This window comes from Anas acuta, chromosome 14 (assembly GCF_963932015.1).
Source record: "Anas acuta chromosome 14, bAnaAcu1.1, whole genome shotgun sequence".
NCBI classification, from domain to species: domain Eukaryota; kingdom Metazoa; phylum Chordata; class Aves; order Anseriformes; family Anatidae; genus Anas; species Anas acuta.
Genome location: NC_088992.1, coordinates 9,630,545 through 9,652,925, shown reverse-complemented (window position 1 = coordinate 9,652,925; position 22,381 = coordinate 9,630,545). Strand labels below are relative to the sequence as shown.

At 69.1% G+C, this 22,381-nt stretch overlaps 5 protein-coding genes across 5 annotated transcripts; 2 read left to right on the top strand and 3 right to left on the bottom strand.

Moving 5' to 3' along the window:
• Positions 1 to 142: 142 nt before the first annotated feature.
• Positions 143 to 3,473, bottom strand: DOK3 (docking protein 3). Its single transcript, XM_068698368.1, has 5 exons — positions 2,838 to 3,473; positions 1,434 to 1,727; positions 1,262 to 1,355; positions 1,011 to 1,183; positions 143 to 929 (listed from the first exon to the last, which is right to left on the bottom strand). Exons 1-5 carry the CDS (start codon positions 3,471 to 3,473, stop codon positions 195 to 197), a joined length of 1,932 nt encoding a protein of 643 aa, XP_068554469.1. The 3' UTR covers positions 143 to 194.
• On the bottom strand, positions 2,558 to 8,431 carry DDX41 (DEAD-box helicase 41). Its single transcript, XM_068698369.1, has 17 exons — positions 8,279 to 8,431; positions 8,095 to 8,196; positions 7,856 to 8,015; positions 7,698 to 7,772; positions 7,322 to 7,382; positions 6,589 to 6,725; positions 6,294 to 6,366; positions 5,979 to 6,132; positions 5,706 to 5,842; positions 5,369 to 5,531; positions 5,137 to 5,268; positions 4,938 to 5,009; positions 4,711 to 4,807; positions 4,252 to 4,401; positions 4,077 to 4,148; positions 3,777 to 3,887; positions 2,558 to 3,656 (listed from the first exon to the last, which is right to left on the bottom strand). Exons 1-17 carry the CDS (start codon positions 8,300 to 8,302, stop codon positions 3,520 to 3,522), a joined length of 1,857 nt encoding a protein of 618 aa, XP_068554470.1. The 5' UTR covers positions 8,303 to 8,431; the 3' UTR covers positions 2,558 to 3,519.
• Positions 8,432 to 8,506: 75 nt separating this feature from the next.
• On the bottom strand, positions 8,507 to 15,671 carry FAM193B (family with sequence similarity 193 member B). The gene is made up of 9 exons (XM_068698300.1): positions 15,290 to 15,671; positions 13,760 to 13,999; positions 13,450 to 13,672; positions 12,163 to 12,577; positions 11,392 to 11,587; positions 10,783 to 11,019; positions 9,248 to 10,271; positions 9,018 to 9,093; positions 8,507 to 8,903 (listed from the first exon to the last, which is right to left on the bottom strand). Exons 1-9 carry the CDS (start codon positions 15,521 to 15,523, stop codon positions 8,807 to 8,809), a joined length of 2,742 nt encoding a protein of 913 aa, XP_068554401.1. The 5' UTR covers positions 15,524 to 15,671; the 3' UTR covers positions 8,507 to 8,806.
• A 476-nt stretch (positions 15,672 to 16,147) lies between these two features.
• Positions 16,148 to 20,355, top strand: LOC137864327 (lateral signaling target protein 2 homolog). The gene is given in 13 exon segments (XM_068698389.1): positions 16,148 to 16,461; positions 17,206 to 17,346; positions 17,433 to 17,570; positions 17,701 to 17,903; positions 17,979 to 18,068; positions 18,166 to 18,255; positions 18,348 to 18,449; positions 18,547 to 18,730; positions 18,733 to 18,994; positions 19,073 to 19,186; positions 19,309 to 19,404; positions 19,536 to 19,648; positions 19,729 to 20,355. Coding segments are annotated over 13 exon segments (1,875 nt in total). The 5' UTR covers positions 16,148 to 16,251; the 3' UTR covers positions 19,861 to 20,355.
• Positions 20,356 to 20,503: 148 nt separating this feature from the next.
• MXD3 (MAX dimerization protein 3) lies at positions 20,504 to 22,310 on the top strand. Its single transcript, XM_068698387.1, has 5 exons — positions 20,504 to 21,073; positions 21,166 to 21,195; positions 21,305 to 21,416; positions 21,510 to 21,696; positions 21,797 to 22,310. Exons 1-5 carry the CDS (start codon positions 20,889 to 20,891, stop codon positions 21,910 to 21,912), a joined length of 630 nt encoding a protein of 209 aa, XP_068554488.1. The 5' UTR covers positions 20,504 to 20,888; the 3' UTR covers positions 21,913 to 22,310.
• The last annotated feature ends 71 nt before the right edge of the window (positions 22,311 to 22,381 follow it).

Genomic DNA, 22,381 nt, shown 5'->3' with positions numbered 1-22,381 from the left:
ACGGGGCGGGCGCGCCGGCGCCCCCTGGTGGGATGGGAGCAATGGGGAGGGGTTGGGTTGGGAAAGGGGGGGGGGGCGGGCGCGTTCCCGCGGTCGGGGCCGGTCCCGGTGCGCGGCCCCGAGGAGCAGCAGCGGAGCCGGGTGCGGCACAGGCCGTTTATTGAGCAGCCGGGGGTGAACGGAGCCGGGGAGGCTCAGAGCCAGTCCCGCGGGCCCGGCCCCTCCCGGCTCAGCAGGCGAACCAAGCGGGCCCGCAGGGTGCCGGGGGGTTTAGGGGCCGGGCGCCCCCCCGGGGGTTCCTCCGCAGCCCCCCGAGCCCAGGGCTGCTGGGGAGGGGGCTGGGGGCTGCCCCGCCGAGGGGCCGGGGAGCTGCGGGGGTCGTAGACGTGAGCAGCCTCGCTGCTGCGGCCCTCGGGGGCTTGGCGAGAACCCAGCTCCCAGCGCCCTTCTTCCTCTTCATCCTCCTCTTCCTCCTCCGCGGGGGCACTGGGGGGCCGCGGCTCGGCGGTGAAGATGTTCTCGTAGAGGTGCTCGGGGGGCGGCTTCCCCCCCGCCACCCAGGGCTCGCCGGCTGCCGCCCGCCCCGTCCCAAAGAGAGGCTGCTGGCCCCGAGCGATGGAGGCGTAGACGATGGGGCCGGGGGGCTCGGGCTCCGAGGGGTGGAAGCACAGACGGGGAGGGGGTGGGTGCGAGGGGGGCTGCGCCCTCCCCACCGGCGGGCTGGGCTGCGGATCCTTGGCCCCCGGTCCCCGGGGAGGGGGCTCGAGGCTCTGCGCCGAGAGCTGGGGCTCGGCGGGGTCCTGGCCCTGCTGCTGGGAGGCGATGGCGGCGGCCACGGCGCGGCACAGCTCCAGGGCCCGCGGGGTGCTGAAGGTGAAGGTGCCCTCGCCGGAGTCGCTGCGGCGGCCGGCCTCGAAGGAGAAGACGTTCTGTGGGGTCGGGGGGCACGGTGAGGGGCTGGAAGCTGCCGGGGGGGGACACAGGGTGCGGGGAGGGCGAGGGGCACCCACCTGATCTTGGCCAAATTTGCGGAGGTAGGGGTAGGGCCAGGTGAGCAGGGGCTGCCGCGATTGCGTGTCCTTCAGCGTCAGGCTCTGGGGCAGGGCGGCCAGCAGGTAGTGCCCGTGGAGGCCACAGCGAGCGGCTGCGTCCGTGCGCAGCACCAGCACCGAGAAATCGGTCACTGGGGGAGCAGAATGAGGCTGGGGTCAGCCCCGTTGTGCCCACCCTGAGCCCACCCCGGCCCCGCTGCCACACGTACGGTCCTGCCGCGAGGAGTAGAGGGAATTCTCCTCCATGGGGACATCGGGGCTGGGCTGGGGCTTGGCGCTGCCCGGCGCTGCTTGCTTGGTGCCCTGCAACAGAGGGAGGTGAGCGCGGCCCCCCCCAGGGCTCACCGGGGCTGGGAGCAGTGCGAGGGGTGCGGGCGGTACCTGGAAAGCCAGCTGGCAGAGCTGCTCGATCCACTCGTCCCGCTGCTCGGCTGCCAGCACGTAGCTCTTCTCGGTGGTGGTGAGGTAAAAGGCGGCGGTGGCTTTGGGGCAGCTCTCGGCCCCCGCGGGGCCCACGGAGACGCAGTCGGAGAGGCGGATGACACGGCGGGCGCAGCGGCGCAGGGAGGATTTGTCCAGCATCTTGCCCTCGTCCCGCACGTCGAACTTCTCCATGCGGGCCACGCCGGAGGGACTGGCAGCGAAGAGCTGCGCCCGCACCTTCCTCCAGGAGCGCTGGAGCGCAGAAGGGCACAGATAAGGGGGAAAAAGGGTCAGCAGAGCTGCCTGCCACCTCCACGCTGCCTCTGCAGGCAGGGCAGAGGCAGGGGCTTTGCCACAAGTGCCCTCAGCATCCCTCGCTGCGGCTCGCTGAGTCCTGAGCTTTGTTCCCCGCTGCAAACGCCGGCCTGCTGCTGCTGCTGCTGCTGCAGCTGAGCCCCGCGAGCTGCTCTCAGGCCGGGCCGCGATGCAAATTAAAGCCATTTTGAGCTGCTGGGGCTCCTGCTGGCAGCCTCGCATCTGCACGGGGCCTCAGCGCAGCCAGGCCCTGCAGCTCGCAGCCCGCTTCCTCCCAGGGGAGCTCTGCGGTACCAGCGCCTTCCCAGCCCGTCATGGAATAGAGGGGGTGCGTGGCCCCCGTGCACCTCGAGGCGCACGGCACAGCCTCCGCCCTGGAAAAAAAACCCATGCTGCCGAGCACCCAGCATAGCCGCTGCCTCCCACGCGGCGGGGCACCGGCCCCACGCACGTAGGGACTGCCCGTGGCAGCTCTAGGACTCGTGCTGGGCAGCAAGGAACAAGGACAGGATGGCAGCCCCGCACATCCAGGGAGCACAGAGAGGCCCGGGGGTGGTGAACACCCCACTTTGCAGCCCCCTGGCACTGGAGCCACCCTACAAGGACTGCCACAACGTCACCCATGGGGTACCCGCAGGGCCACGGCACCCGCTGCCCGTCCCATGCCCAGCAGCTTTCCCTGCAGCGCCGCCCCAGGGCGCTGCTCAGCCCACCCAGACCCCATCCCACGCCCGCTGCCCCCCAGCACACAGGCACGGAGCCGCGCCTCGTTACCACGCCTTTATTCATCAAGAGTCCTGCGGTGACCAAGCAGGAGGGACGCAGCACGCAGGGCTGAGCACCAGCAGGTGCCTGCACGGATGGGTCTCCTCGGGGGTGGGGGGGCCCACTGGGGGGGGATACAGAGCACGGGGCCCTCCCTGGGGGGACCCAAAGGGGTCTGGTTCCGTTCCCCCCCTTCCCCAGGAGCAGGGGGCGCAGGCCTAGCATCAAAATAGATGAGGGCAAAGCTTCTATCCAGCCTCACCCCCCACCCCTGCCCTTTACCTTCCCAAATTTGCAGTGCTGCACATAGAGGATGCCATCCTTCACCGGGCTCTCCATGGGCCCCGCGCAGCCCCGGCGGTCAGCGTGGGGCAGGCAGCGGCACAGAAACGTGATTGCAGCCGAGGCAACTGTGTGGGGCAGACTTCCTTCTCTGAGACTTCCCCTTTTCGGTGTGTGGGATGAGGGGCAGAGGCTGGGCCACGGGAGGTGTCCGTCCGCCCTTCCTCTCGCAGCGGGGCAGCGGGGCAGAACGCATGCCGCGAGAGCGAGGGAAGCTCTCAGGGGAGCACCTGACGCGAGCGCAGTACGCACAGCCCGGCTGCAGCAGGGCTCTTTGGGTGGCAACGGGAACAGCCACGAGCTGAGGATGCACGGAACGAGGTACCGAGGTATGGGGGCAAGGCTGAGGGGCTCTGGGGGGCAGTGTGTGAGACCCTGGACACACCACTGGGCAGGGGGAGCAGCCCCTGGAGCTTCCTCATCCCCCTGGGCGCCGCCACCTGCTTGCCCAGCGCCTCTCAGCAGCGTGCTGCTCCACACACCTCCTCCTAGGGCAGGAGTTCGGGCTGAAAACAGCCCCAAAACCAGGCTGCAGCAGCGCAGGAGAGCCCCTCTGGTCCAGGGCTGGGTCTGCATTTTGGAATGTGAGCCCCAGCTGACAGGGAAACAAAACCCAGCTGGGCTAGAAGTCCATGGAGCTGTGTGCCAGGTAGTCCTTGCGGCCGATGTTGCTGACTTGCTTGGTCTGCATCGCCTCCAGCTTGGGGCAGTCGGTGATGCGATGGCCCAGGCCGCCACAGAAAGCACAGCCACGTTCCCCTGTAACGGGAGGAACGGGGTCAGGCCGAGCCACCCCACGAGCAACGGGGGCGCTGCCTGCAGCCCGCGTCCCTCCGTCAGCCCCGCAGAAGTTCCCCGTTCGCAGCCGGGCTCTCTCACCTCCGATCTCCAGCATGGTCTCGTCCCCGCAGTGCAGCACCTGCAGCACGGGCGGCACCTTCTGCTTCGCCTCCAGGAGCAGCGCCTTCAGGTCCATCAGCACCGACTCATCTGGGAGCAGAGATGGGGGTCAGATGGAGCCCCAGCAGGAGCCTGACCCCACAGACCCCCGAGGATTTCCCTGATTTCCCCTCCCGTTACTCATCCCTGCCATGGGAGCATTTCCCTCGCCAAAGCAGCTTTGTCCAGCTGCGTGGGGCTGCAGCCCACCCCGACTCCCGCAGCCCCGACCCTTCTCACCGCAGGCCTTGTTGATGAAGGTGGTGGCGATGCCGGTGTTGCCGGAGCGGCCCGTGCGCCCGATGCGGTGAACTGCAGAGAAGCAGAAAGGGGTCAGGCTCGGGGAAACGCGGCCTGACAGCCAGCCCCTGCCCCCACGAGCACCACAAGCACCCCCATAGCACCCATTCCACACCGTAGTTCTCGATCTCCTCCGGCATGTCGTAGTTGATGACGTGCTGGATGGCCGGGAAGTCCAAGCCCTTGGAAGCGACATCAGTGGCAACCAGGACGTCCTTCTTCCCATCCCGGAATGCCTCGATGGCTTTTGTCCGTTCCTCCTGATCTGCAAAGGCCCAGCACAGGAGATCAGCAAGGGGCAGAGCTCCTGCTCCTACCTCCTGCAGCAACCCCTGCAGCCTCAAAAGAGAGCACCACTCGGCCTGCGTGAGGACCCAGGCGTCCTGTCCCCAAATAAAGGGGCAGAGGGACCTTCGTGACGTTCACACCCGCAGTGTTCACTCCTAGGACTGCTGACACCAGCACAGTTTGCGCTCAGACCATCCCAAACCTCTGCATGCTGGGACCCTACACGCTGTGAGTGGGATCAGACAGGACCACAGCAGGCTCACGCCTCCCCGGCACTCTCACCGACCTTTTCCCCCGTGGATGGCCACCGCCTCCACCCCCTTGAGCAGCAGGTACTCGTGGATCGCATCGACGTCTGCCTTCTTCTCCGCGAAGATCAGCACCTGCCACAACACAGGTATCTTAGAAAAAGCAGCCTGTGCGTGCTGGCAAAGAGCACAATGCCCTGAGAAACCCGTTCCCTCCCGAACAGAGGCTGTGGTGTGCCCAGGGCAACCAGAGCGCGTTACTCACGGGTGGCGGAGTCTTCTGCAGGCACTCAAGGAGGTACACCATCTTAGCCTCCTCCTTCACGTACTCCACTTCCTAGGAAGAAGCAAAAAGATGGGTCAGGAAGGCAGCAGAGAGATTAACCCCGTGGCTGGCAGGGAGAGGTGCCTGCGCCCCCAAAAACCATGCTGGGTTCCACACGGGGAGCTCCCAAGCACCTCACCTGCACAACGTCCAGGCTGGCGGCACCTGCTCGCCCTACGTTGATGGTGATGGGCTTCACCAGGGCACTCTTGGCAAAGTTCTGGATCTTCTTGGGCATCGTGGCACTGAAGAGGAGCGTCTGCCGTTGGCCCTGCGTGGGGAACAGGGCACAGGCGAGGACTTAGAGCTCGCCCATATTGGTGGGCGTAGGGATCGAGCTTCAGGGCGCTCGTATCCTACCAGCCCAGTACCTTGAAGTAGGAGAAGATGGTGCGGATGTCCCCCTCGAAGCCCATGTCGATCATCCTGTCGGCCTCATCCAAGGCCAGGTAGCGGCAGATGTCCAAGCTCACCATCTTCTTCTGCAGCAGGTCCATGAGGCGGCCCGGGGTGGCCACCATCATGTGCACGCCACTGAGAGACGAGGAAAGGCAGGGTCAGGAGCATGAATTCCTGCCCCACACAGCACCTGGGGCCTGGCACGTCCCCTTCGCCCCCACCCCGCTCAGGATTCCACCCCTCAGCCCTCCTGCCACAAAAAATAAGCGCGGCTCCCAACCAAAGCACTTCCTCCCCGCCGGGCCTTACTGTTTGATGGTCTCCATCTGCTCCTTGACGGACATGCCCCCGATGCAGAGGGCGCAGCGCAGCGGGGGCAGCCCGTCCTCCTGCAGCAGGCGGCAGTAGTACTCAATGATGCCGTGCGTCTGCCGGGCCAGCTCCCGCTGCAGAGAGAAAACAAGAGAAAAAAAAATTAATTCCTGCACGTTAATTAATTCCCTCCCGTGCAGGGAGAGCCTGAGATGGGTGCTTGATATCAATAACAGCTCCTCCCACCCCCACCACGCCCCGGGTGCTCACGGAGGGACAGATGATGAGCCCGTAGGGTCCCTCCCGCTTGGAGAAGGGCAGCCTCTTCTCCTGCTCCAGGCAGAACATGATGACGGGGAGGGTGAACACCAAGGTCTTCCCGGAGCCGGTGAAGGCAATGCCGATCATATCCCGTCCCGAGAGGCTGCCGGAGAAAAGGAGCCACGGGGTTACGGGAGGGATCAGGCCTCAAGGCCCGAGCAGGGGGAAGGGGCTCGCTGCCACCAGGGCACGGGGCCCGTTTTACACCGCCCGGTGGGCTGGAGGGAGGGGGAACAACTCCCGGGACGGGGCGAGAGCACTCACATCGTTGGGATGCCCTGGATCTGGATGGGTGTTGGCTGCTGGATTCCCTTCTTCTTCAGGCCCCTCAGGATAGCTGTCAGGGAACAGGGGACACACACACACACTCACAACCCAAAGTTCTTCCTCCGTTTTCCCTTTTAATTCCCTCCTCAGCAGCAGCCCTTTGCCCAGCAGCCAGGTGACACAACCACTGCTGTGAATTTAAGCTGCGACCCTGCTAACACAGCACGGATCTGACATCTTCACTCGCTGCCGGACACGAGTGTCCCCAGAGAAGCCCCCCCCCTGCTCCCACCTGCTGGAAACTTCATCTCCTTGAAGCTCTTGATGGGAGGCGGGATGCCCTCCCCCTCCACCAGGATGTGGTACTTCTTGCGGACGCGATCGTGCCGGGCCTCGGACATGCCCAGGATGTAACGAGGAGCTCTCCAGCTGGGAAGGCAAGAGAACAAAATGCAGGATGTAAAATGTCCAGCGACTTCAGAACCAGCAGCACCAACAGAGGCTGAGGAGAGCTCCCTGTAGAGCTCTGTTATCCCACCGTGGAAAAGAGCTGACCCCAAGGGGCTTCATAAGCAGACCCAAGCCAGTCCATTAAATACCACCCCCAATTCCAAGCAGCCCCAAGCTATCAGCTGAGAACAAACTAGAGATAACGGGTGAACGACGCCAACACATCTGGACACAGCCTGGTTGTTTCCCTGACTCTGCGGGGCATTGAGCAGCGCTGGCTCCTTGAGCTTTCCCCTTTTTTCTCCAACTTAGTTTTCCCCCAAGATCTGAAAGCTCAGCTCAAGCCTTCAGGTTTTACATAAACGCCCTCTAACAAGTTTTATTGTATATAGAACATCATCCTGAACAGCTCAGCAGCCTTTGATTTGACATACAGGGGCACGAAGCCAGGCAGTGCAGTAAAGCTGATGGCCACAGAGCAGTGCTCTTCCTGCCAGGTTGCACAGTGTCTTGCTCTTGTCAGCTGCAAGGCAGCGAGGTTCCCAGAAAGACAACTCCCACACTGCGAAACGCACCTGGTTTTAATGGGGTCATCATAGGTGATGCCCTTCGCCATCTCCTTCACTGACATCAGGGCTGCAAGAACAAGGAAAATAAGATCAGAGCGTGCTCTCCACCCCCCGGCACACAGACAGCACAGAAGGCAGCAAGCCAGCCAGCACCTCTGGGTGCAGGAGCTCCGAGGGCTGCAGCCTGCTGGGTCTAGGGGCCTGCGACAGCACGCTGCCAGCTAAACCAGGCAGCCAGAGGCCAGCTGAGGAGCTCGCAGTGGGATCCCTTTCCCAACCCTGGGGTGGAACATCACCGAGCACTGCACGGCAGGCAGCGCCCCTCCTGCTGCCTGACAGCTCTACAGATGTGCCCGCAGCCCACGGAGCTGCCAGCACTCACCTCTGCCCTCCGCCACGCTCTCCAGGATCTTCTCCTCCTCCTTCAGCTGCTTCTCCTTGGCTGACTCCTTCCGAGCTGGGGAGAGCCAGGGAAGCCGTTAGCTGGCCCCAGCACCCCCTGACAGCCACCCAGCCCTGCCACCAGCTCCCCCCCCCCACCTTCCGCCTTCTCCTTGAGGTGCTGGTGCTGGTCCAGCAGGCTGATGTTAGACTGCGGCCCCAGGGGGATGTCATCCTCGTCGCCGCGCTGCTCCCCGCCGCTGTCCCGCTGCTCCTCCTCCGACACCACCTTCCGCCGCATCTGCAGCAGCTTCTGCAGCTGGGGGGCACCGCGGGGAGGCCGGGTGAGAGGCGCCGCACCGGGACGGGGCCCCCCCGTACCCCCCACCCCCCGTTACCATCTGCTGCTTGCGCTGCTTCACCGGCACGTAGGGCACGTAGTCAGCGTCATCCTCCTCCCCGGACAGCTCGGGCGACTCGGCCGCCTCCTCCCGCTGCCTCTGCGGGGAGAAACGAGGTGAGGGCGGGGAGCGGCGGCGGCCCCGGGGGGCTGAGGGGGCCCGGGGGGGGTCTCGGCCTCACCTTCCTGCCCGCCGCGGCCTCCATGGCGCCGTCACCCCGGATACAAAATGGCGCCCGGCGGAAGTGCCGCGCTGTCGCCTAGCAACGGCGCGAGCCGCTCCCCCCTCCTTCCGCATTCGCTACGGGTCGCCTCGGAGGACAAATTTCCTCAGAAAGCGAAAGCTCTCTCCCCCCCATCCCTTTTTAGCTCCCCCCCAGGGCGCAGAACAAAAGCAGCAGAGGCCGGGGTTAAATAAAATAAAAAATTAAAAAGTTCTTTATTGGGTCCAGCACGGGCCTTTCTTCTCCGCGGGGAGCCGGGCGGAGAGGGGCGAGGGGACGGCCGGGGCGGGGGCGACCCCGCGGTGAGGGGGAAGGAAAGGGGCAAAGGGAGCCCCGGGGGTCCCGCGGGGCAGGAGAGCACCGGGACCCCCCCCTTGGATGGGGGGGACCCCACAGAGGAGAGCCGGGGGGACCCCCGGGGAGGGCGGTGGCGAGGGGCACAGTGAGGAGAGCGGAGCGGCCGGGGGCGGGGGGCGGCCCCGCGCCTCACTGCGCTGCGCTGGAAGTGGTTTTCTTCAGGGTGAAGTTGGTCCAGTTCACGGCCACCTTCTGGCGCGTCTGCTTGGCAGAGTCCAGACAGAACCTGTGGGGGAAAAGGAGGGAGCCCCCGTGAGCCCCCGTGAGCCCACAGCCCCCCGAACAGCCCCGGGGTGGGAGCCAGCTCCGGGACATGGCCCCCATCCCGGTCCCGCCTCACCTCTTGAAATACTCCACTTCTCGGTCAGTCTCGTCCATCTCTACCCCGTCTAAGTCCTTGGGCAGGAACACGTCGTCTGGCAAGGCAGAGAACACAAGTTCAGCACCACACGGCAGCACGCCCCACACCCAGTTCCCTCCCATCACAATTCTCCCAGGGATGGGATTCCCCCACACAGGGACAGGAATGGGGTGGGGAAGGGACCGCAGAAGGGATCTGCTGGCACTCACCGATGGAGGTACTGGATTTCTCCACCTTGTTGCGGCTCTTCCTGCTCTTGCCCTTGGGCTGCGGGGACCCCCCCCGAGCAGTGGGGTGAGGCAGCTGCCGGTCCCCAGGGGCCACGCTGGGCGGCGGTGCCGGATCCTGCAGCTCGGCTTTGCCCTCTCCCCTCCGGCCCTTCCAGTCGCCGCTCCTCTCCTTCTCCTGCCTGGCTCCACCGCAGCCCCAGGGCTGCCCCTTGCTGCCCTCCAACACCTCGGCACAGCCACCCGCCCGCTGCGGCTCCGCGGCGCCGGGCTTCGAAGGGTGCTTGGTTCCCAGCACCTGCCCCTTCGCCCCAGGGCTCTCCAGCCTGGCTTGGCCCCCGGGCGCCGCAGCAGCACCGTCCCCCTTCTTGGCCTGCCCGCTCTGCCGCTTATTTTTCCGCTGCCGGCCTCCCGCCGGTGCCTGCTCTGCTGGCTCCAGCCCCTTGGGCTGCGGCCCTTCCTTGGGCTCCGGGCTCAGCCCGCTACCGTCCACGGCGGAGTCCGTGGCCTTGGACTGCACCCAGATCATGCGTGAGAGGCTGGGCACGGCGCTGAGGCGCTTCACCACGCCGTTCTCAGCCGGCGGGGCCGGCGGCGGCGGCTCCCCCGGCCCCTCGCCCCATCGGGGGCCCAGCTCGCCCCGCAGCAGCGCGTGGCTCTTGGCAGGGCCCAGGCTGAGCGGGGCGAGGGCCAGGTCTATGTCCTGCAGGTCGGAGGAGCCGTTGAGGTGGGAGAGCAGGTTCTTCTGCTCCAGGACAGCTGCCTTCTTGGGGAAGTCGTTGACGTCCAGGTTGAGGTCATAGACGCTGAAGCTGGCCCGGATGGAGTCCTTGATGGTGTTCTTGATCTCCTGCAGCCGGCTGCTGAGGAAGCTGTTGACTCGCTCCAGCTCCAGCTCCGGCCACTCCAGCAGCTTCTCCTCGGCCGGCTCCCTGCTCTGGCTGGCTGCAGGGGTGCGCTCTGCACGCTTCTGGGCCTCCGCTTCCAGCTGGGCTTTCTCCTTCTCCTGCAGCACAGGCGAAGAAGATCAGATGGGTCAGAGACAGGCACGCAGGCCACGAGGCTGGCCTTGTCAGGCAGAAAATCGAGGGCCAGTACTCAGTGTGGCTTTCCCACATCTTCCACAGCTGCCAGGCTGTCGGGTGTCCCCTGTGGGCACCACAGCAGCCACCGCTCTGGGCACGAGGCAGCAGCAAACAGCAGAAGCTGTCACAGCACCGCCTCTCTCCACTGCAGAGGCATGGTGTTTATCAGAGCCCCATGGTGTTTAACAGAGCAGTCTGCCCCCCCCCAGGCGCTTTGGGTACCCTCTGTGTGAACAGAGGTGCGGGGAAGCCCCCCATGGAGCTGGGGGGCAGTAAAGGACACAGAACCCAAAAGGATGAAGTGAGAGAAAGCCCTGCAAGGAGCAGTCTTGGCCTGACCTTCCAAGATTTGGACAGGCCTCCTTGCACGCTGCCCCCACCCTGCACAACAGGACGTGGCACAGAGCAGCCCTTCCCTCCGCCCAGCCTCACCTTCTTCTTCTGCTTGTGCCGTGCCCGCTTGGCCGCCTTGGCACTGTTCAGGGGCTTGGGCTCCGTGCTGTTGATGTAGTCCAGCAGCTCGTCCACGTTTCGGTGGTCCACAGCCGGCTCTCCCGAGCTGCTGTTGTGCCCTAGCTTCTGCGGCAGCTCCTCTTTCCTCTTGGTGAGGCGCGAACGCAGCTTCTCCCGGATCTCGGCGTAGTTGCGGCTTGTGGGAGCGGCTGGGGGCTGCGGGAAGGATGAAACCCGTCAGGCTTGGCAGGCACAGGGACCAGCACGATGCACAGGGAGCCCCAGCTCCCACAAAGGTCCCCCACTGCCCTCCCCAGCCGCTCCTGTCCCTGAGGTCTCAGCGGGATGAGTGAGCACAGCCCCTGACAAACTCTTCCAAGCCACAGGCAGGAGGCTGGGAGTAAGGGGACCAACAAGCTGATGAGGCAGGAGGGAAATCAACGGGGTTCAGGGGATAAAAATCCCATCAGAGAACAACTGTGTCCCGAGCTCCCCACCTTCCCACCCTCCACGCCCTGATTTCACAACTTCACAGCACAGAGCAGAGCCCCAGGACCAGGGGTGGCTGCAGAGCAGCCCCTCGCTCACCGCGTTGTGGCCGAAGAACTCGCAGTAGCAGCAGTCGCAGAACTTGCCGTCCTTCTGGTTGGTGGAGGAGGAGGTGCAGGAGCTGCGCTCCGAGCTGCTGTCCTCGTCCTCCCCGAGCCCCTCGTCCGCCTCGCACGGCTGCGGCGGGTGGCAGCCGGTGCCGTTGGGGAACTTGTGCCCTTTGCAAGAGGGGTCCCTGGGGAGAAGGGCAAGAGGTGAGGGTGAACCCAGGGGCTCAGAATCACCCGGTGCTAGGTGTAGGAGCACCCCTCGACCCCACAGCACAATTCGCAGGGTGTATAAACCCCATCCCCTGCACCCTCCACGGGTGCTCAGCGTGCTCCCTTCCCAGGCACAGGCAGCCCAAAAAGGGCCGGAGGAGCAGGCGAGCAGAACCAGCGGTCCACGGGCTTCGTCTTCTCAAGGACCTTTGCCCAATCCCTTGGGTCTCACTGATAAAATTCCTGGTGGCCACCAGCAGGCTGGCCAGGCGGCTCCTCTGGGTCTTTTATCTGGAGGAGGAGCAAGCCAGCAGTGTCTTCTGCACCACAGCACTACAGGACAACCGCCCAGAGGAGACACACGGGGAGAAAACCACCTTAACCCTCTGAGATCGGGGGTCTGCAGCAACAGAACCGGCCCGAGAACACGGCAGCTCCGCACCACCGCTCCCTTCACGTGGAAAAAAGGCCCCTCCTCGGGCAGGGGCTGGAGAAGGGGCGCGTTTGGCCAGGAGGAGAGGCTGGCAGCACGCGGGGGTCGCCCACTCACCTGTTGGTGCCGGGCAGCTGGTGGGAGGCAGGCGGAGGGATGAGCGAAGTGCTGCAGTGCCCGTTGCACGGGTGGGCGCAGCCGGAAAGCGGAGGCGGCATCTTCAGCAGCGGCACGTTGGCGGGGGGCAGGTGGGGGCTCTTGCACGACCCCGGCCCGTGGGAGGCGACGCCAGCGGGAGGGGGCTCGGAGGCTGGTTTCGGGGCTGCCGCCTGCACGCTGGGCGCGGGGAAGAGCGCGGGCTGCGGGGAGGAGCCCGGCGGGACGTGCGGAGGGGAACCGAAGGGCCCCGGGTGGGCGGGGGGCTGCTTGGGGGGCACCAGCGCCGGCGGCTGCGAGGGGAGGCCGGTGGGGCTGTTGGGAGGAGCAGTGAGGTCCGAGTGCTGATGGTGCTCTGAGGAGTGGAAGGCCTCACCTGCGGGCGGGCAGAAGCAGAGCTGGTCAGGTGCTGGCTGTCCTACATGGGTCAGGGTCGTGCTCAGGGCCACCCCCACCCAAAATCGCACAGGTCCCTCAGCACAAGGTCTACTCCAGCCTAAAGAAGGCTCCCAGGGCTCTGCTCGTGCCCAGAGGTGCCACAGCACCTCTGCTCTCCGGGCTGCTTCTCCACGGCACCAACCCCACCTCCCCGCTTGGGACGTGGGCTCGAAGCCATCCCCGCTCCCCAGGAGCCTCGGCAGCCCCTTGCCTCCCCCACAGGACCTGGCCCAGCCCCACACGAGGGGAAAAGAGGAGAAGGCGGCGCAGAGCAGCGGGCTGGGAGGACGAGGCACGCACCTGGCGGGGTGGCCCTCCGGCACATGCTTTTGAACTGCTTGGGCAGCGTCTTGCAGAAGTCGAGTGAGGTAGGCAGAGGCGAGCCCGGGGCGGCGCTGCCGGCTGCGGGGGAGGCCGCGTGGCTGTAGGGACAGCCCTTGAGCCCCGGCGCCGTGGCAGGAGCCTGGCCGACACACTCTGGGGAGAGAGCCAGGTTGGGGTGCTTGTCGCCTGAAAGGAGAGCAGAGCTAGGGCCTGGCTGCTGCCTGGTGTCCCCTGGCTTTTTTTTTGGGGGGGAGAAAGCAGCTCTGCAGCCTTCAGCGCTGCACCGATGCTTGCAGCGACCCCAAGGCACGCCGACACGGTGCTGGAGCGGCACTGACGGCAAAGCAGGACGCTCTGAAAGCCCAGCACCTCTGCTCCGCTGCAGCACAGGCGTGCAGAGACCCAGCCCCCTCCCCTGCCCACCAGGGTGTCTGCCAAAAAGCAGCCTCAGCCTCAGGGAGAAAGCCCCACAGGGGTTCAACTCACCTAGCGCAGCAGGGGGGGCCCCGAGGGGACTGCCCTGCGCCGCCCCGTTGGTGTGCGGCGAGTTCCAGAGCCCCGAGAGCTTGTGAGCAGACAGGAAAGAGCTGGGGTCCCAGTCCCCTGAGTTCCCGTGGCACGAGGAGGAGGAGGAGGAGGTGGAAGAGGAAGAGGAGTGGGAGCCACCCCCACAAGACTGCGACTTGCAGGACGTGTGGGACAACGAGACCTGGAGGGGAAAACGCAGAGTGAAGCAGCAGCAAGGTTTTGGGGCCAAGACCCCCCTCCGCTGCTCCAAGCCCCTGCTCCCGCCTACCGCCAGGGCCTGCTCCTGCACCGCCCGCCGCTCTTCCTCCTCCACGCTCTTCTGGCAGCTCTGGCAGATCCACAGCGGCATTTCTCCCAGCAGGTTCTGCACCAGCGTTGGCACGAAGTCCGGCGGCAGCCTCTCGCCGGGGGAAACCAGCCCGTTGTGGGACGGCCCCCCCCAGTCCTTGCGCTCGCGGTGGCACAGCAGGCAGCACGTCTGCACCGACTGGTTGGCGGTGGGCAGCCCCTGCAGGGGGGGGGGACACACGGGACACGAGTCAGCCCCGGGGGCACGGCACGGCACGGCTGGCACCGGGGCAGCCCTGCGGACGCTGGCATCAAACCGGAGCGCTACACGTGGGTGCGCGCCTGGTCCCAGCGGGGCTGAGCAGCCTCGGGTTTAGGATGTGGCAGCTGGGAGCATCGCAGCCCGCGGGGGGGCCACGAGAGGCAGTGCCACCAGCAGCAGCACCACGCCAGCCTGCGAGGCCACCAGCAGCTCCCCCTGCACCTGCGCTACCGCGGGACCGAGGGAACTCCCCGGGCAGAGCAGGACCCACAGATATCACCCTGTAGGGCCGGACCGGGGGTCCCACAGCCACCACGCTCCCTCCTCACCCATCGCAGACCCCCTTCCCCAGCACCCACACCCCCCGAGCCCCCCCGCCCGCCTCTTTGTTCCGCACACCCATCGGCGAGGATGCGCCAGGGCGGGGAGCAGCCCCCCGGTGCTCTCCGTACGCGGGGAGGACGGGTCGGGGCTGGCAGCCCGGTGTGGGGACCCCATCCGGGGGGCTCTCCGGCGGGCGCGCCGAGCCCCCAGCGCTGCGCGGGGGCCCCCATTGTCTGCGGCTGCGGCGGCCCCGCCACAATGGGCGCAGGCTGAGCCGCTGCTGCCAAACAGATGGCGGCCCCCGGGCTCAAGGTGACGCTAAGGTCAGAGGCCATGGGGAGGCTGGGGGGGGGGACGTGCAGCCCCCTCCCCACAGCGCCCGGCTGGGAGGCTGCGGGCTGGGGGGGGGGGGCGGTGGCTGCGGGACCACCCCGCGCTGCAGCGGGGGCAGGCGGTGGGTGCTGTAAGGGATGCTGTAGGGGATGCTTTAGGGGATGCTTTAGGGGATGCTTTAGGGGGTGGGCACCCCATGCACACCCCATGCACACCCACCACAGCCCCGCGCCCCCCAACGTGCCCCATAGCGGGCGGCAGCGCCCTGGGGCCAGCCCACCCTAAAGAGCTGCGGATCCCCGAGCATGGGGAGCTGGGGGAGGTGGGGGGGGCACCCCCAAACCCTGATGTGTGGGGGGGTCACACCGCACCCCCAGCACCCCCGAGGGGTGGGGGGCGGCTGCACGGCGGTGCCGTCTCACGGGGGCTGCAGGCGAGCCCCGACGGCTCGGGGAGCGGCCCCCCCGCGCTCCCGGGCACCGGAGCCCCCCGCGCCCCCCCCGTCGGGGCACCGCGAGCCGCCGCCGTCCCCGCCCCACCGGGCCCCCCCCCCGCCGGTCCCGCACCCCCCGTTTCGCCCCTCCCGGTTACCTGCGGGGCTGCTCTGCCCGGCTCGGCGCTGCCGCCCGCCGCCACCCCCTCAGACGGGGCGGGAGGTTCCGTGGATGAAGAGGAGGAGGAGGAGGATGAAGAGGAGGGGGGGGGCGGCGGCGGCGGCGTTGGGGTGGGGGCGGCGGGGGTCGCCCCGACGGTTCCCCCGGGGCGTTCTCGGCGGGTGGCGGAGCCGCCGGGAGCCGCCGCCGCCTTGTTCCGCCTGCGAGTCATGGCGAGCCCGGCCCGGTGCCCGCCGCAGACAGGACAACAGCCAATATGGCGGCGCGGCCCGGCCGGCCCCTGCCCGGGGGGGGGCGGCCCGGCGAGGCGAAGCCGCCGCCGCCATTTCCCGAGCGGGCAGCGCCGCGCACCGGGGCGCCGCCCCGCGGCCGGAGGAGGCTCGACGGGAACCGCCGCCGGGCCCTGCCCGCCCCCCCCCCCAAAATTCGGGGTTTGAGGCTCGGAGGTGCCCCCTCGAGCCCCCAGCCTCAATTCCGAGCGCTGCCCGCTCGCGGTACCGGGACACGGGGCATAGGCACGGTGCCCCGGTATGGGCCCCCCCCCCCCTCGGACCGGCTGTGACTCAGGGACTTCCCCCCCCGCCCCGCTGCGTCCCGGTGGATTTTTGGCTGATGAATTGGGCTCATTAAGCTCTGAGCCATCGCAATTAGCGCCGTCCGCAACGTCCTGGGGCACGGTGCCGTGCGGGACCGGCTCGCCCTGCTGCCCACGGACGGCGGGGGCGGGCACCGGAGGGGGCACGGGGGCACCGGGGGAACCGGGAGGAACGGGGTGGGAACTGGGCACCGACACCGGGCACCCCGCCCGCCCCGACGGGAGCCGCCTGCTGTGAGAAGGCAGCGAGGAACCGGCCCGTCGGGGGGACGCCGCCTCCCGGTACCGGGCACCGGGCAAGCCCCGGGTCCCGCCGCGAACCGGGCCGGGCGGGGCGGGCAGGGATGGGCCGGGGTCCGTCCGGCCGTGTCCCCGCGGCCGTAGACCCGAAGGTGGGCGGACACCGCCCCGTCACGCCCCCGGGCGGTGCCCGGTGCCGGCCCGCCCCGTCGGCGAGCGGCGGGCTCGGGGAGCCGGGCGGCGGCGGCGGCGGCAGAGCTCCCGGTCTCGCCATGCTGCCCGCCGCCCTCCGGAGGTGGCTGCACCGGCCCAAGGTGAGAGCGGCGGCGGCGGACACCGCCACCCGCCCCGTCGGGGCCACCGGGGACCGTGCCGGGAACGGGGCGACCGCCAGCCCCGGCGCCCCCGGAGCGGCGACCCCCGCGTACCGGGGCCGGTGGGCACCGGGGGCTGCACCGGGGCGGGGGGCGGACGGAGCCCCGTCGGGGGGAGCGCTGCCGGTGCTACCGGGCGGGCAACGGGGGCGGCCCCGGGGCTGCGCTGCGGAGGGAGGGGGCGGCCCCGGGGGGCACCGGGGCCGGGCAGCGGGACTCGGGGGCTCGCCGCGACGCCGGTGGGTGCCGGGAGCCCGGCGGGGCTTGGCCCTCCCGGGGCAGGGCGGAGGAGGGAGCGGTGCCGGCGGGCCCGGCCGGTGAGTCACGGGAGCGGGACGGGACCGGGCAGCTCCGCGCCCGCCCCGGCACCCCCAGCCCTGCGGGCCCGGCCCCGCGGAGAGATTTAGGGAGCAGCGGGGCACGGAGCTCTCGTATCCCGGTGCCCACCGTGCTCCCTGCCCACGGACCTTTCACCCGGTCCGGTGTTTACGGCTGCGCACGGATCCGTGCCCACGCTCGCGGGATGCAGGCGAGCTTGTTCATCCTGCTCTGCCCTGGGGAAACTGAGGCACGGCTGGGTGGGGACGGGAGCGCTCGGCACGGGGCTGCCCGGCTGGGAGCAGACCCTGCGGCGTGGCACCCCCCCTGTGGCACCCCCAAATTGCACCTCCGCTCTCCCCGCAGCGCTCCGACCCCCGGCTGCTCTCGCAGTTTTTCTTCGCCGACGAGCGGGTGACGCGGGTGGTGGCCGAGATCAACGGGCTGGACGCCGAGCTGGACCCGCAGCAGTACCTGGTGCTCCTCAACCAGCTCCACCTCAGCCAGGTTCGGCGCGGGGACCCCCCCACAGTGCGATTCCCGATCCCTTGAGGGTGGGGGGTGGCCGCGGGTGACGCCCGTGCCCTCCCCAGGCTCACCTGCTGGCCGTCATCGAGCGCATCATGGAGGAGTGCATCCCCACGCAGCGCCACAGCCGCGACTACCTGGTCAAATTCCCCGAGGAGCTCTTGGTGGACAACCTGGGCAACCACATGCTGTTCGCCGCCGAGGTGAGCCCTGCGCCCCGGGGAGGGGGCGATGGAGGCCGGGACCCCCAAGCTGGGAGGGCGAGGGGCGCACCCCGCCGCGGGCAGACCCCCGGGGGCCGGCTCCTGACCCCCCCACCCCGGGTCCCGGCAGTGTCTCCTGGCGGGGACCTTCATCGAGGTGGAGGAGGCGGAGGGGGCGCAGCTGCGGCCGCGGGCCAGGAACCTGCTGTGCAGCCTGGAGCTGGTGCGCACGGTGCTGCGGGAGCAGAGCCTGAGCCAGCCCGGCACCTACCCCGAGCCCGTGCGGGCGGCGCTGGTGCAGTTCGACCGGCTCTTCGCGGAGTTTGAGCTCAGGTGGGGGCCGGGATGATGGGGTGGGGGGTCCTTGGGGGAGGCTGGTGGCACCTCACGGCCCCCCTGGCTCTCCAGCTACGTGTCCTCGCTGGTGGCCGTGAAGTCCCCCGAGGAGATCTACAGGCAGCAGGAGATCATCGTGCTCTTCTGCGAGACGGTGGAGAGGTGAGGGGGCACGGCATGCAGGGAGGGGGGCACTGGGGCTCTGAGCCCCCCGGTGTTGCCCCAGCCCCGCTGTAAGGCTGTGTCCCCCCCCCGACAGAGCCCTGCGCTCGGGGTACCTGACCCAGGAGATGATCGACGGCTACGAGCCGCTGCTGATGTTCACCATCCCGCGCCTGGCCATCATCAGGTGGGTGCAGCCCCCTGCAGACGGGGTGCCCGGGGGTGCCCTGTGCCAGCAGCCACCCCGTGTCCCCATGTCACACGCTGTCCCCTCCGCAGTGGCCTCCTCATCTACCCCGAGGGTCCCCTCAGCCTGGAGCGTGGCCCCGAGCAGATGTCGCGGGTGTTCAGCCCCTTCTACAACCTCCTGAAGAAGATCCGGTATGGGGGCAAAAAGGGGGAGGGGGGGGGACGCGGGTGCCTCCGCGGGGTGGCGGTGGGGAGGTGACACGGGGCTGACCCTGTCCCCTCGCCGCAGGGACCTGCTGCGGGTGCTGTCGGCGGAGGAGCTCTGCCTGCTGGAGAGGAGCCTGTGCGCAGCCGAATCCGAGGATCCCCGCGGTCCGGCCACTCCTCCATCCTGGGGGGCAGCCATGCCCGGAGCGAGCCCCCCTGCTCCATGGGGTCTCCTGGAAGCCCCCCACACCACCCCCCTGCCCCACACCTGCACGGGGCGGTTGGGCCCCCCCGATGCTGTGGAAAGCCCAGGCACAGACAGGCACGTGGGGGTCTGCGTGGGGAGAGAGCGGGGCCCAATTTTTCGTGCCACCCCATGGGTAACCATCGCCTCCCCCCGTACAGCCCCCAGCCCCCCAGAAGTAGCCCAGGGCCGCGGCTTGAGGCCCCACCGGGTGCCCGCTGGGAGCTGCGCTCGCACTACAGCAGCACCAAGGACATGCTGCACACCCTCTTCGTCTGCATCTCAGGTGAGTGAGCGCCTCGCCGCCCCCCCGGCCACCCCCGGACCCCCCGGCAGCACCCAGAGCCCCGCTGTTGTGGCTCAGGGGTGGCCGATCAGCTCCAGACCAACTTCGCCAGCGACCTGCGGAGCATCTTGAAAACCGTCTTCAAGATCATCGCCTCGCAGGGGGACCCCTCGGAGGATTTGGGGACCAGCAGTGAGTAACGGGGCACGGGGCACGGCTCCTCGCCTCCGGGCAAGACGGGGCCGTGACAGCAGGCGTGGGGACGGTGTGACCGCAGCACCTGGAACCTGAATCTACTTTCTTTGTCCCCGCAGAAGAGGACGGCGAGCTGCTCATGGGTGATGCACCCCGAGTGGCCGACTGCCCCCTGTGCCACAGCCCCACGGAGGGAGCCGGGCTCCGGAGGGCAGGTGAGGGGTGAGCGGGGCTGCCCTGGGCTGGGGCACGGTGTCGGCCCGGTGACACCGCAGGGCTGGGGACGTTGCTGTGGACGAGGATGAAGCTATGGGGGGGGCTTACAGCTTTGTGTTTTCCCCATCAGGAGCCCACAGCCGGCCTGAGTGGGTGCCGGACAGCACGTGCAGCCAGTGCTGCGCCTGCCGCGCGCCCTTCACCCTGCTGCGCCGACGGCACCACTGCCGCAGCTGCGGGAAGGTAACGGGGGGGCCGAGGCCGGGCAGGGGGCTGCGGGGGTCCCGGAGCTGCTCAGCACCTCTCCGTCCCTGTGCCCACAGATCTTCTGCGCCCGCTGCTCGCCGCACACGGCTGCACTGCCGCACTACGGCCAGCTGAAACCCGTGCGTGTCTGCACACACTGCTACGCTGTGCACCTCTCCCCTGCGCCCCGGCGCTCCCGGAGCCGGTGAGGACCCCCGGCTGCAGGACCTGGCTCCGTAGGAGGACACGGGACCGCTGGGAGAGGCTGTGCCGAGGCTGCAGAGCGGCTCCACGGCGGTAGGGCTCCGTGCCCGGCACCGTGCTGTGCCGGTGGGGCCGCGGTGGGCGCAGGACCGCCTCACCCTGTGCGTGGTGGCCGTGCCCCCGCTCCCGGTGGGGCTCCCGGTGCCGCGACCAGGCTCCTGCTGCGGGGCCGCAGCTCTGCCTGGTGCCGTTTTTGCTTCGTTGCGTTTTCTCAGCTGAACTTTGGCTGCTGCTGGGCCTAGGGCAGAGTCTCCCCCGCCCCCGGGGCCCGTCCTGAGCCGTGCAAACAGCCCTCACAGCCCTCACAGCCCTCACATGACGGCGGGGCCACCGCACCCCGGGGTGCGGCACAGGGGGGGCTGCCTGCCCCCTGGGGACCCCCCCCCCGGTGCGCTCCCTTCCAGCGGGGGCAGGTTCCAATAAAGAGCTCCGAGCGCTGAGTGCTGCTGCCCGGCTGTGCTCTGCGGGGCTGGGGGGCGGCGGCACCCATGGGTGCTGGGGGGGCACCGCTGGGGGTGCTGGGGGTGCTGGGGCACCCATGGGTGCGGGGGGTGAGGGTGCCCCCCTGGCAGCAGGGTGGGGGTGAGGGGGGAGAGCGGCAGCGCCACTGTGCACGCGCCCTCGTGCGCGCGCACGTGAGCGCCCCCCCCACGTGCACGCGCAGGTGAGCACACACCCCTCTACACGCGCGCACCCACCCAGGCGCGCCCCGGCCCCTTTAAGGGGCGTGGCTTTAACCCCGCGGGGTGGGCGTGGTCATCAAAAAGTGGGCGTGGCTACCGCGCGGTGGGCGTGGCCCCGGCTCGGCCCCGCCCCTTCCCGCCGATTCAAATTTGAAGCCGCCGCTTTCCCGCGCGAACGTGCCGCCCCGGCGCGCCGACGTCACCCCCGCGGGGCGCGGCGGGGCCAATAGGAGCGCGCCCCCGGCCGCTTGGCCCCGCCCCCTCCGTGTGCCCCCCCCCCGTCCCCAGGCATGGAGCCCGCGGGCGGCAGCATCCAGGCGCTGCTGCGGGCGGCCGAGTTCCTGGAGCGCCGGGAGCGCGGCACCGCCACCGGCACCGGGAGGAGCAACCGGGCCCCGACCGCACTCGCGGAGGCCGAGCACGGCTACGCCTCGCTCTGCCCCGCCCGGGCCCGGCAGGCGGCGGGGGGCGATCGGTGAGCGGGGGGAACGGGAAGGGAGCACGGGGAGCCCGGGGCCGGTACCGGGAGCTCGGTGCCGGTACCGACCGCCCCCTGCTGTCCCGCAGGTCGGTGCACAACGCGCTGGAGAAGCACAGGTAGGGATGGGGGGACCGGGAGCGGGGCTGGTGCCCGGTACCGGGGGTGAGGGGGGGGTCCCGGGGTGTGCCCCCCCAGCCTGCTGAGCACCGCCCGCCCCGGCCGCAGGCGAGCCCAGCTCCGGCGCTGCCTGGAGCAGCTGAAGCAGCAGGTGCCCGCTGGTACCGGCACCCGGCCCACCACGCTGAGCCTCCTGCACCGTGCCCGGCTGCACATCCAGGTGAGCTCGGCCCGGTGACACCCCCCCGGTCCCCGTCCCGCCACCCCAAACCCGGTGACAGCCCCCCCTGTGTACCCACCCCGTTCCCCGCAGCGGCTGCAGGAGCAGGAGGTGAGGGCGCGGCGGGTGAAGGAGCGGCTGCGCAGCCAGCAGCAGAGCCTGCGGCAGCGCCTGGAGCGGCTGCTGGGCCCCGCGGGCAGCGAGAGGCTGCGGGCGGACAGCCTGGGGGCGGACAGCCTGGACTCGTCCCGGCTCTCCGAGCACTCGGGCTCGGACGGAGGTCAGTGCGGGGAGCGGGGTTCGGGCTGCGGGGGGGTCGCGGGGCGGCTGCCGGGTGCTGACCCTCGCCGTTGTGCTCTGACCCTCGCTGCCGTGCGCAGAGGAGGCCGAGGTGGATGTGGAGGGCGCGGTGTTCGGCACGGAGCTGCCGCCGCTGGCCGCCTTCAGCACCGGGAGGGACCACAGCTACTCCAGCCCCCGCGGGGCCTGGTCCTGACAGCGCCGCCTTCCGCACACCCCGCTGACCTCCTCCTGCTGGAAATGCCGCTGCCGGCCTCGCCGCCCGGGCACGGGGCACCGGGGGACACCGGGCAGAGCCGGGCACGGCGCGGCTAACGGGCCCCACTGCGTGCAGCAAAGCACTTCGAGGGGGGCGGAAGAGGCGCTGGCAGCCGGCCCGGCCGTGGCGGGGACACGGCACAACCTGAAGCTGCCAGCAGCTCGCAGCGCCCAGCCCCGCCAGGCACGGCTACCGGCCCGCTCCGCCGCCCGCCGGGGCCAGGAAGGGGAAGTGAGGGCGCCGAGCACCTCGCCCGCACGCCCCCCGCGCCGCCCCGGCCCCCCTCCCCTGTACATACCTGACTCTATCCCAGTAAAGGCACTTGGTGCAACCCGCCTCCGCCTCCTCCCTGCTCTTCTCGCACCTCCCCGAGCCCAGCTCTGCGCCAGACAGGCCAGCCCCAGGC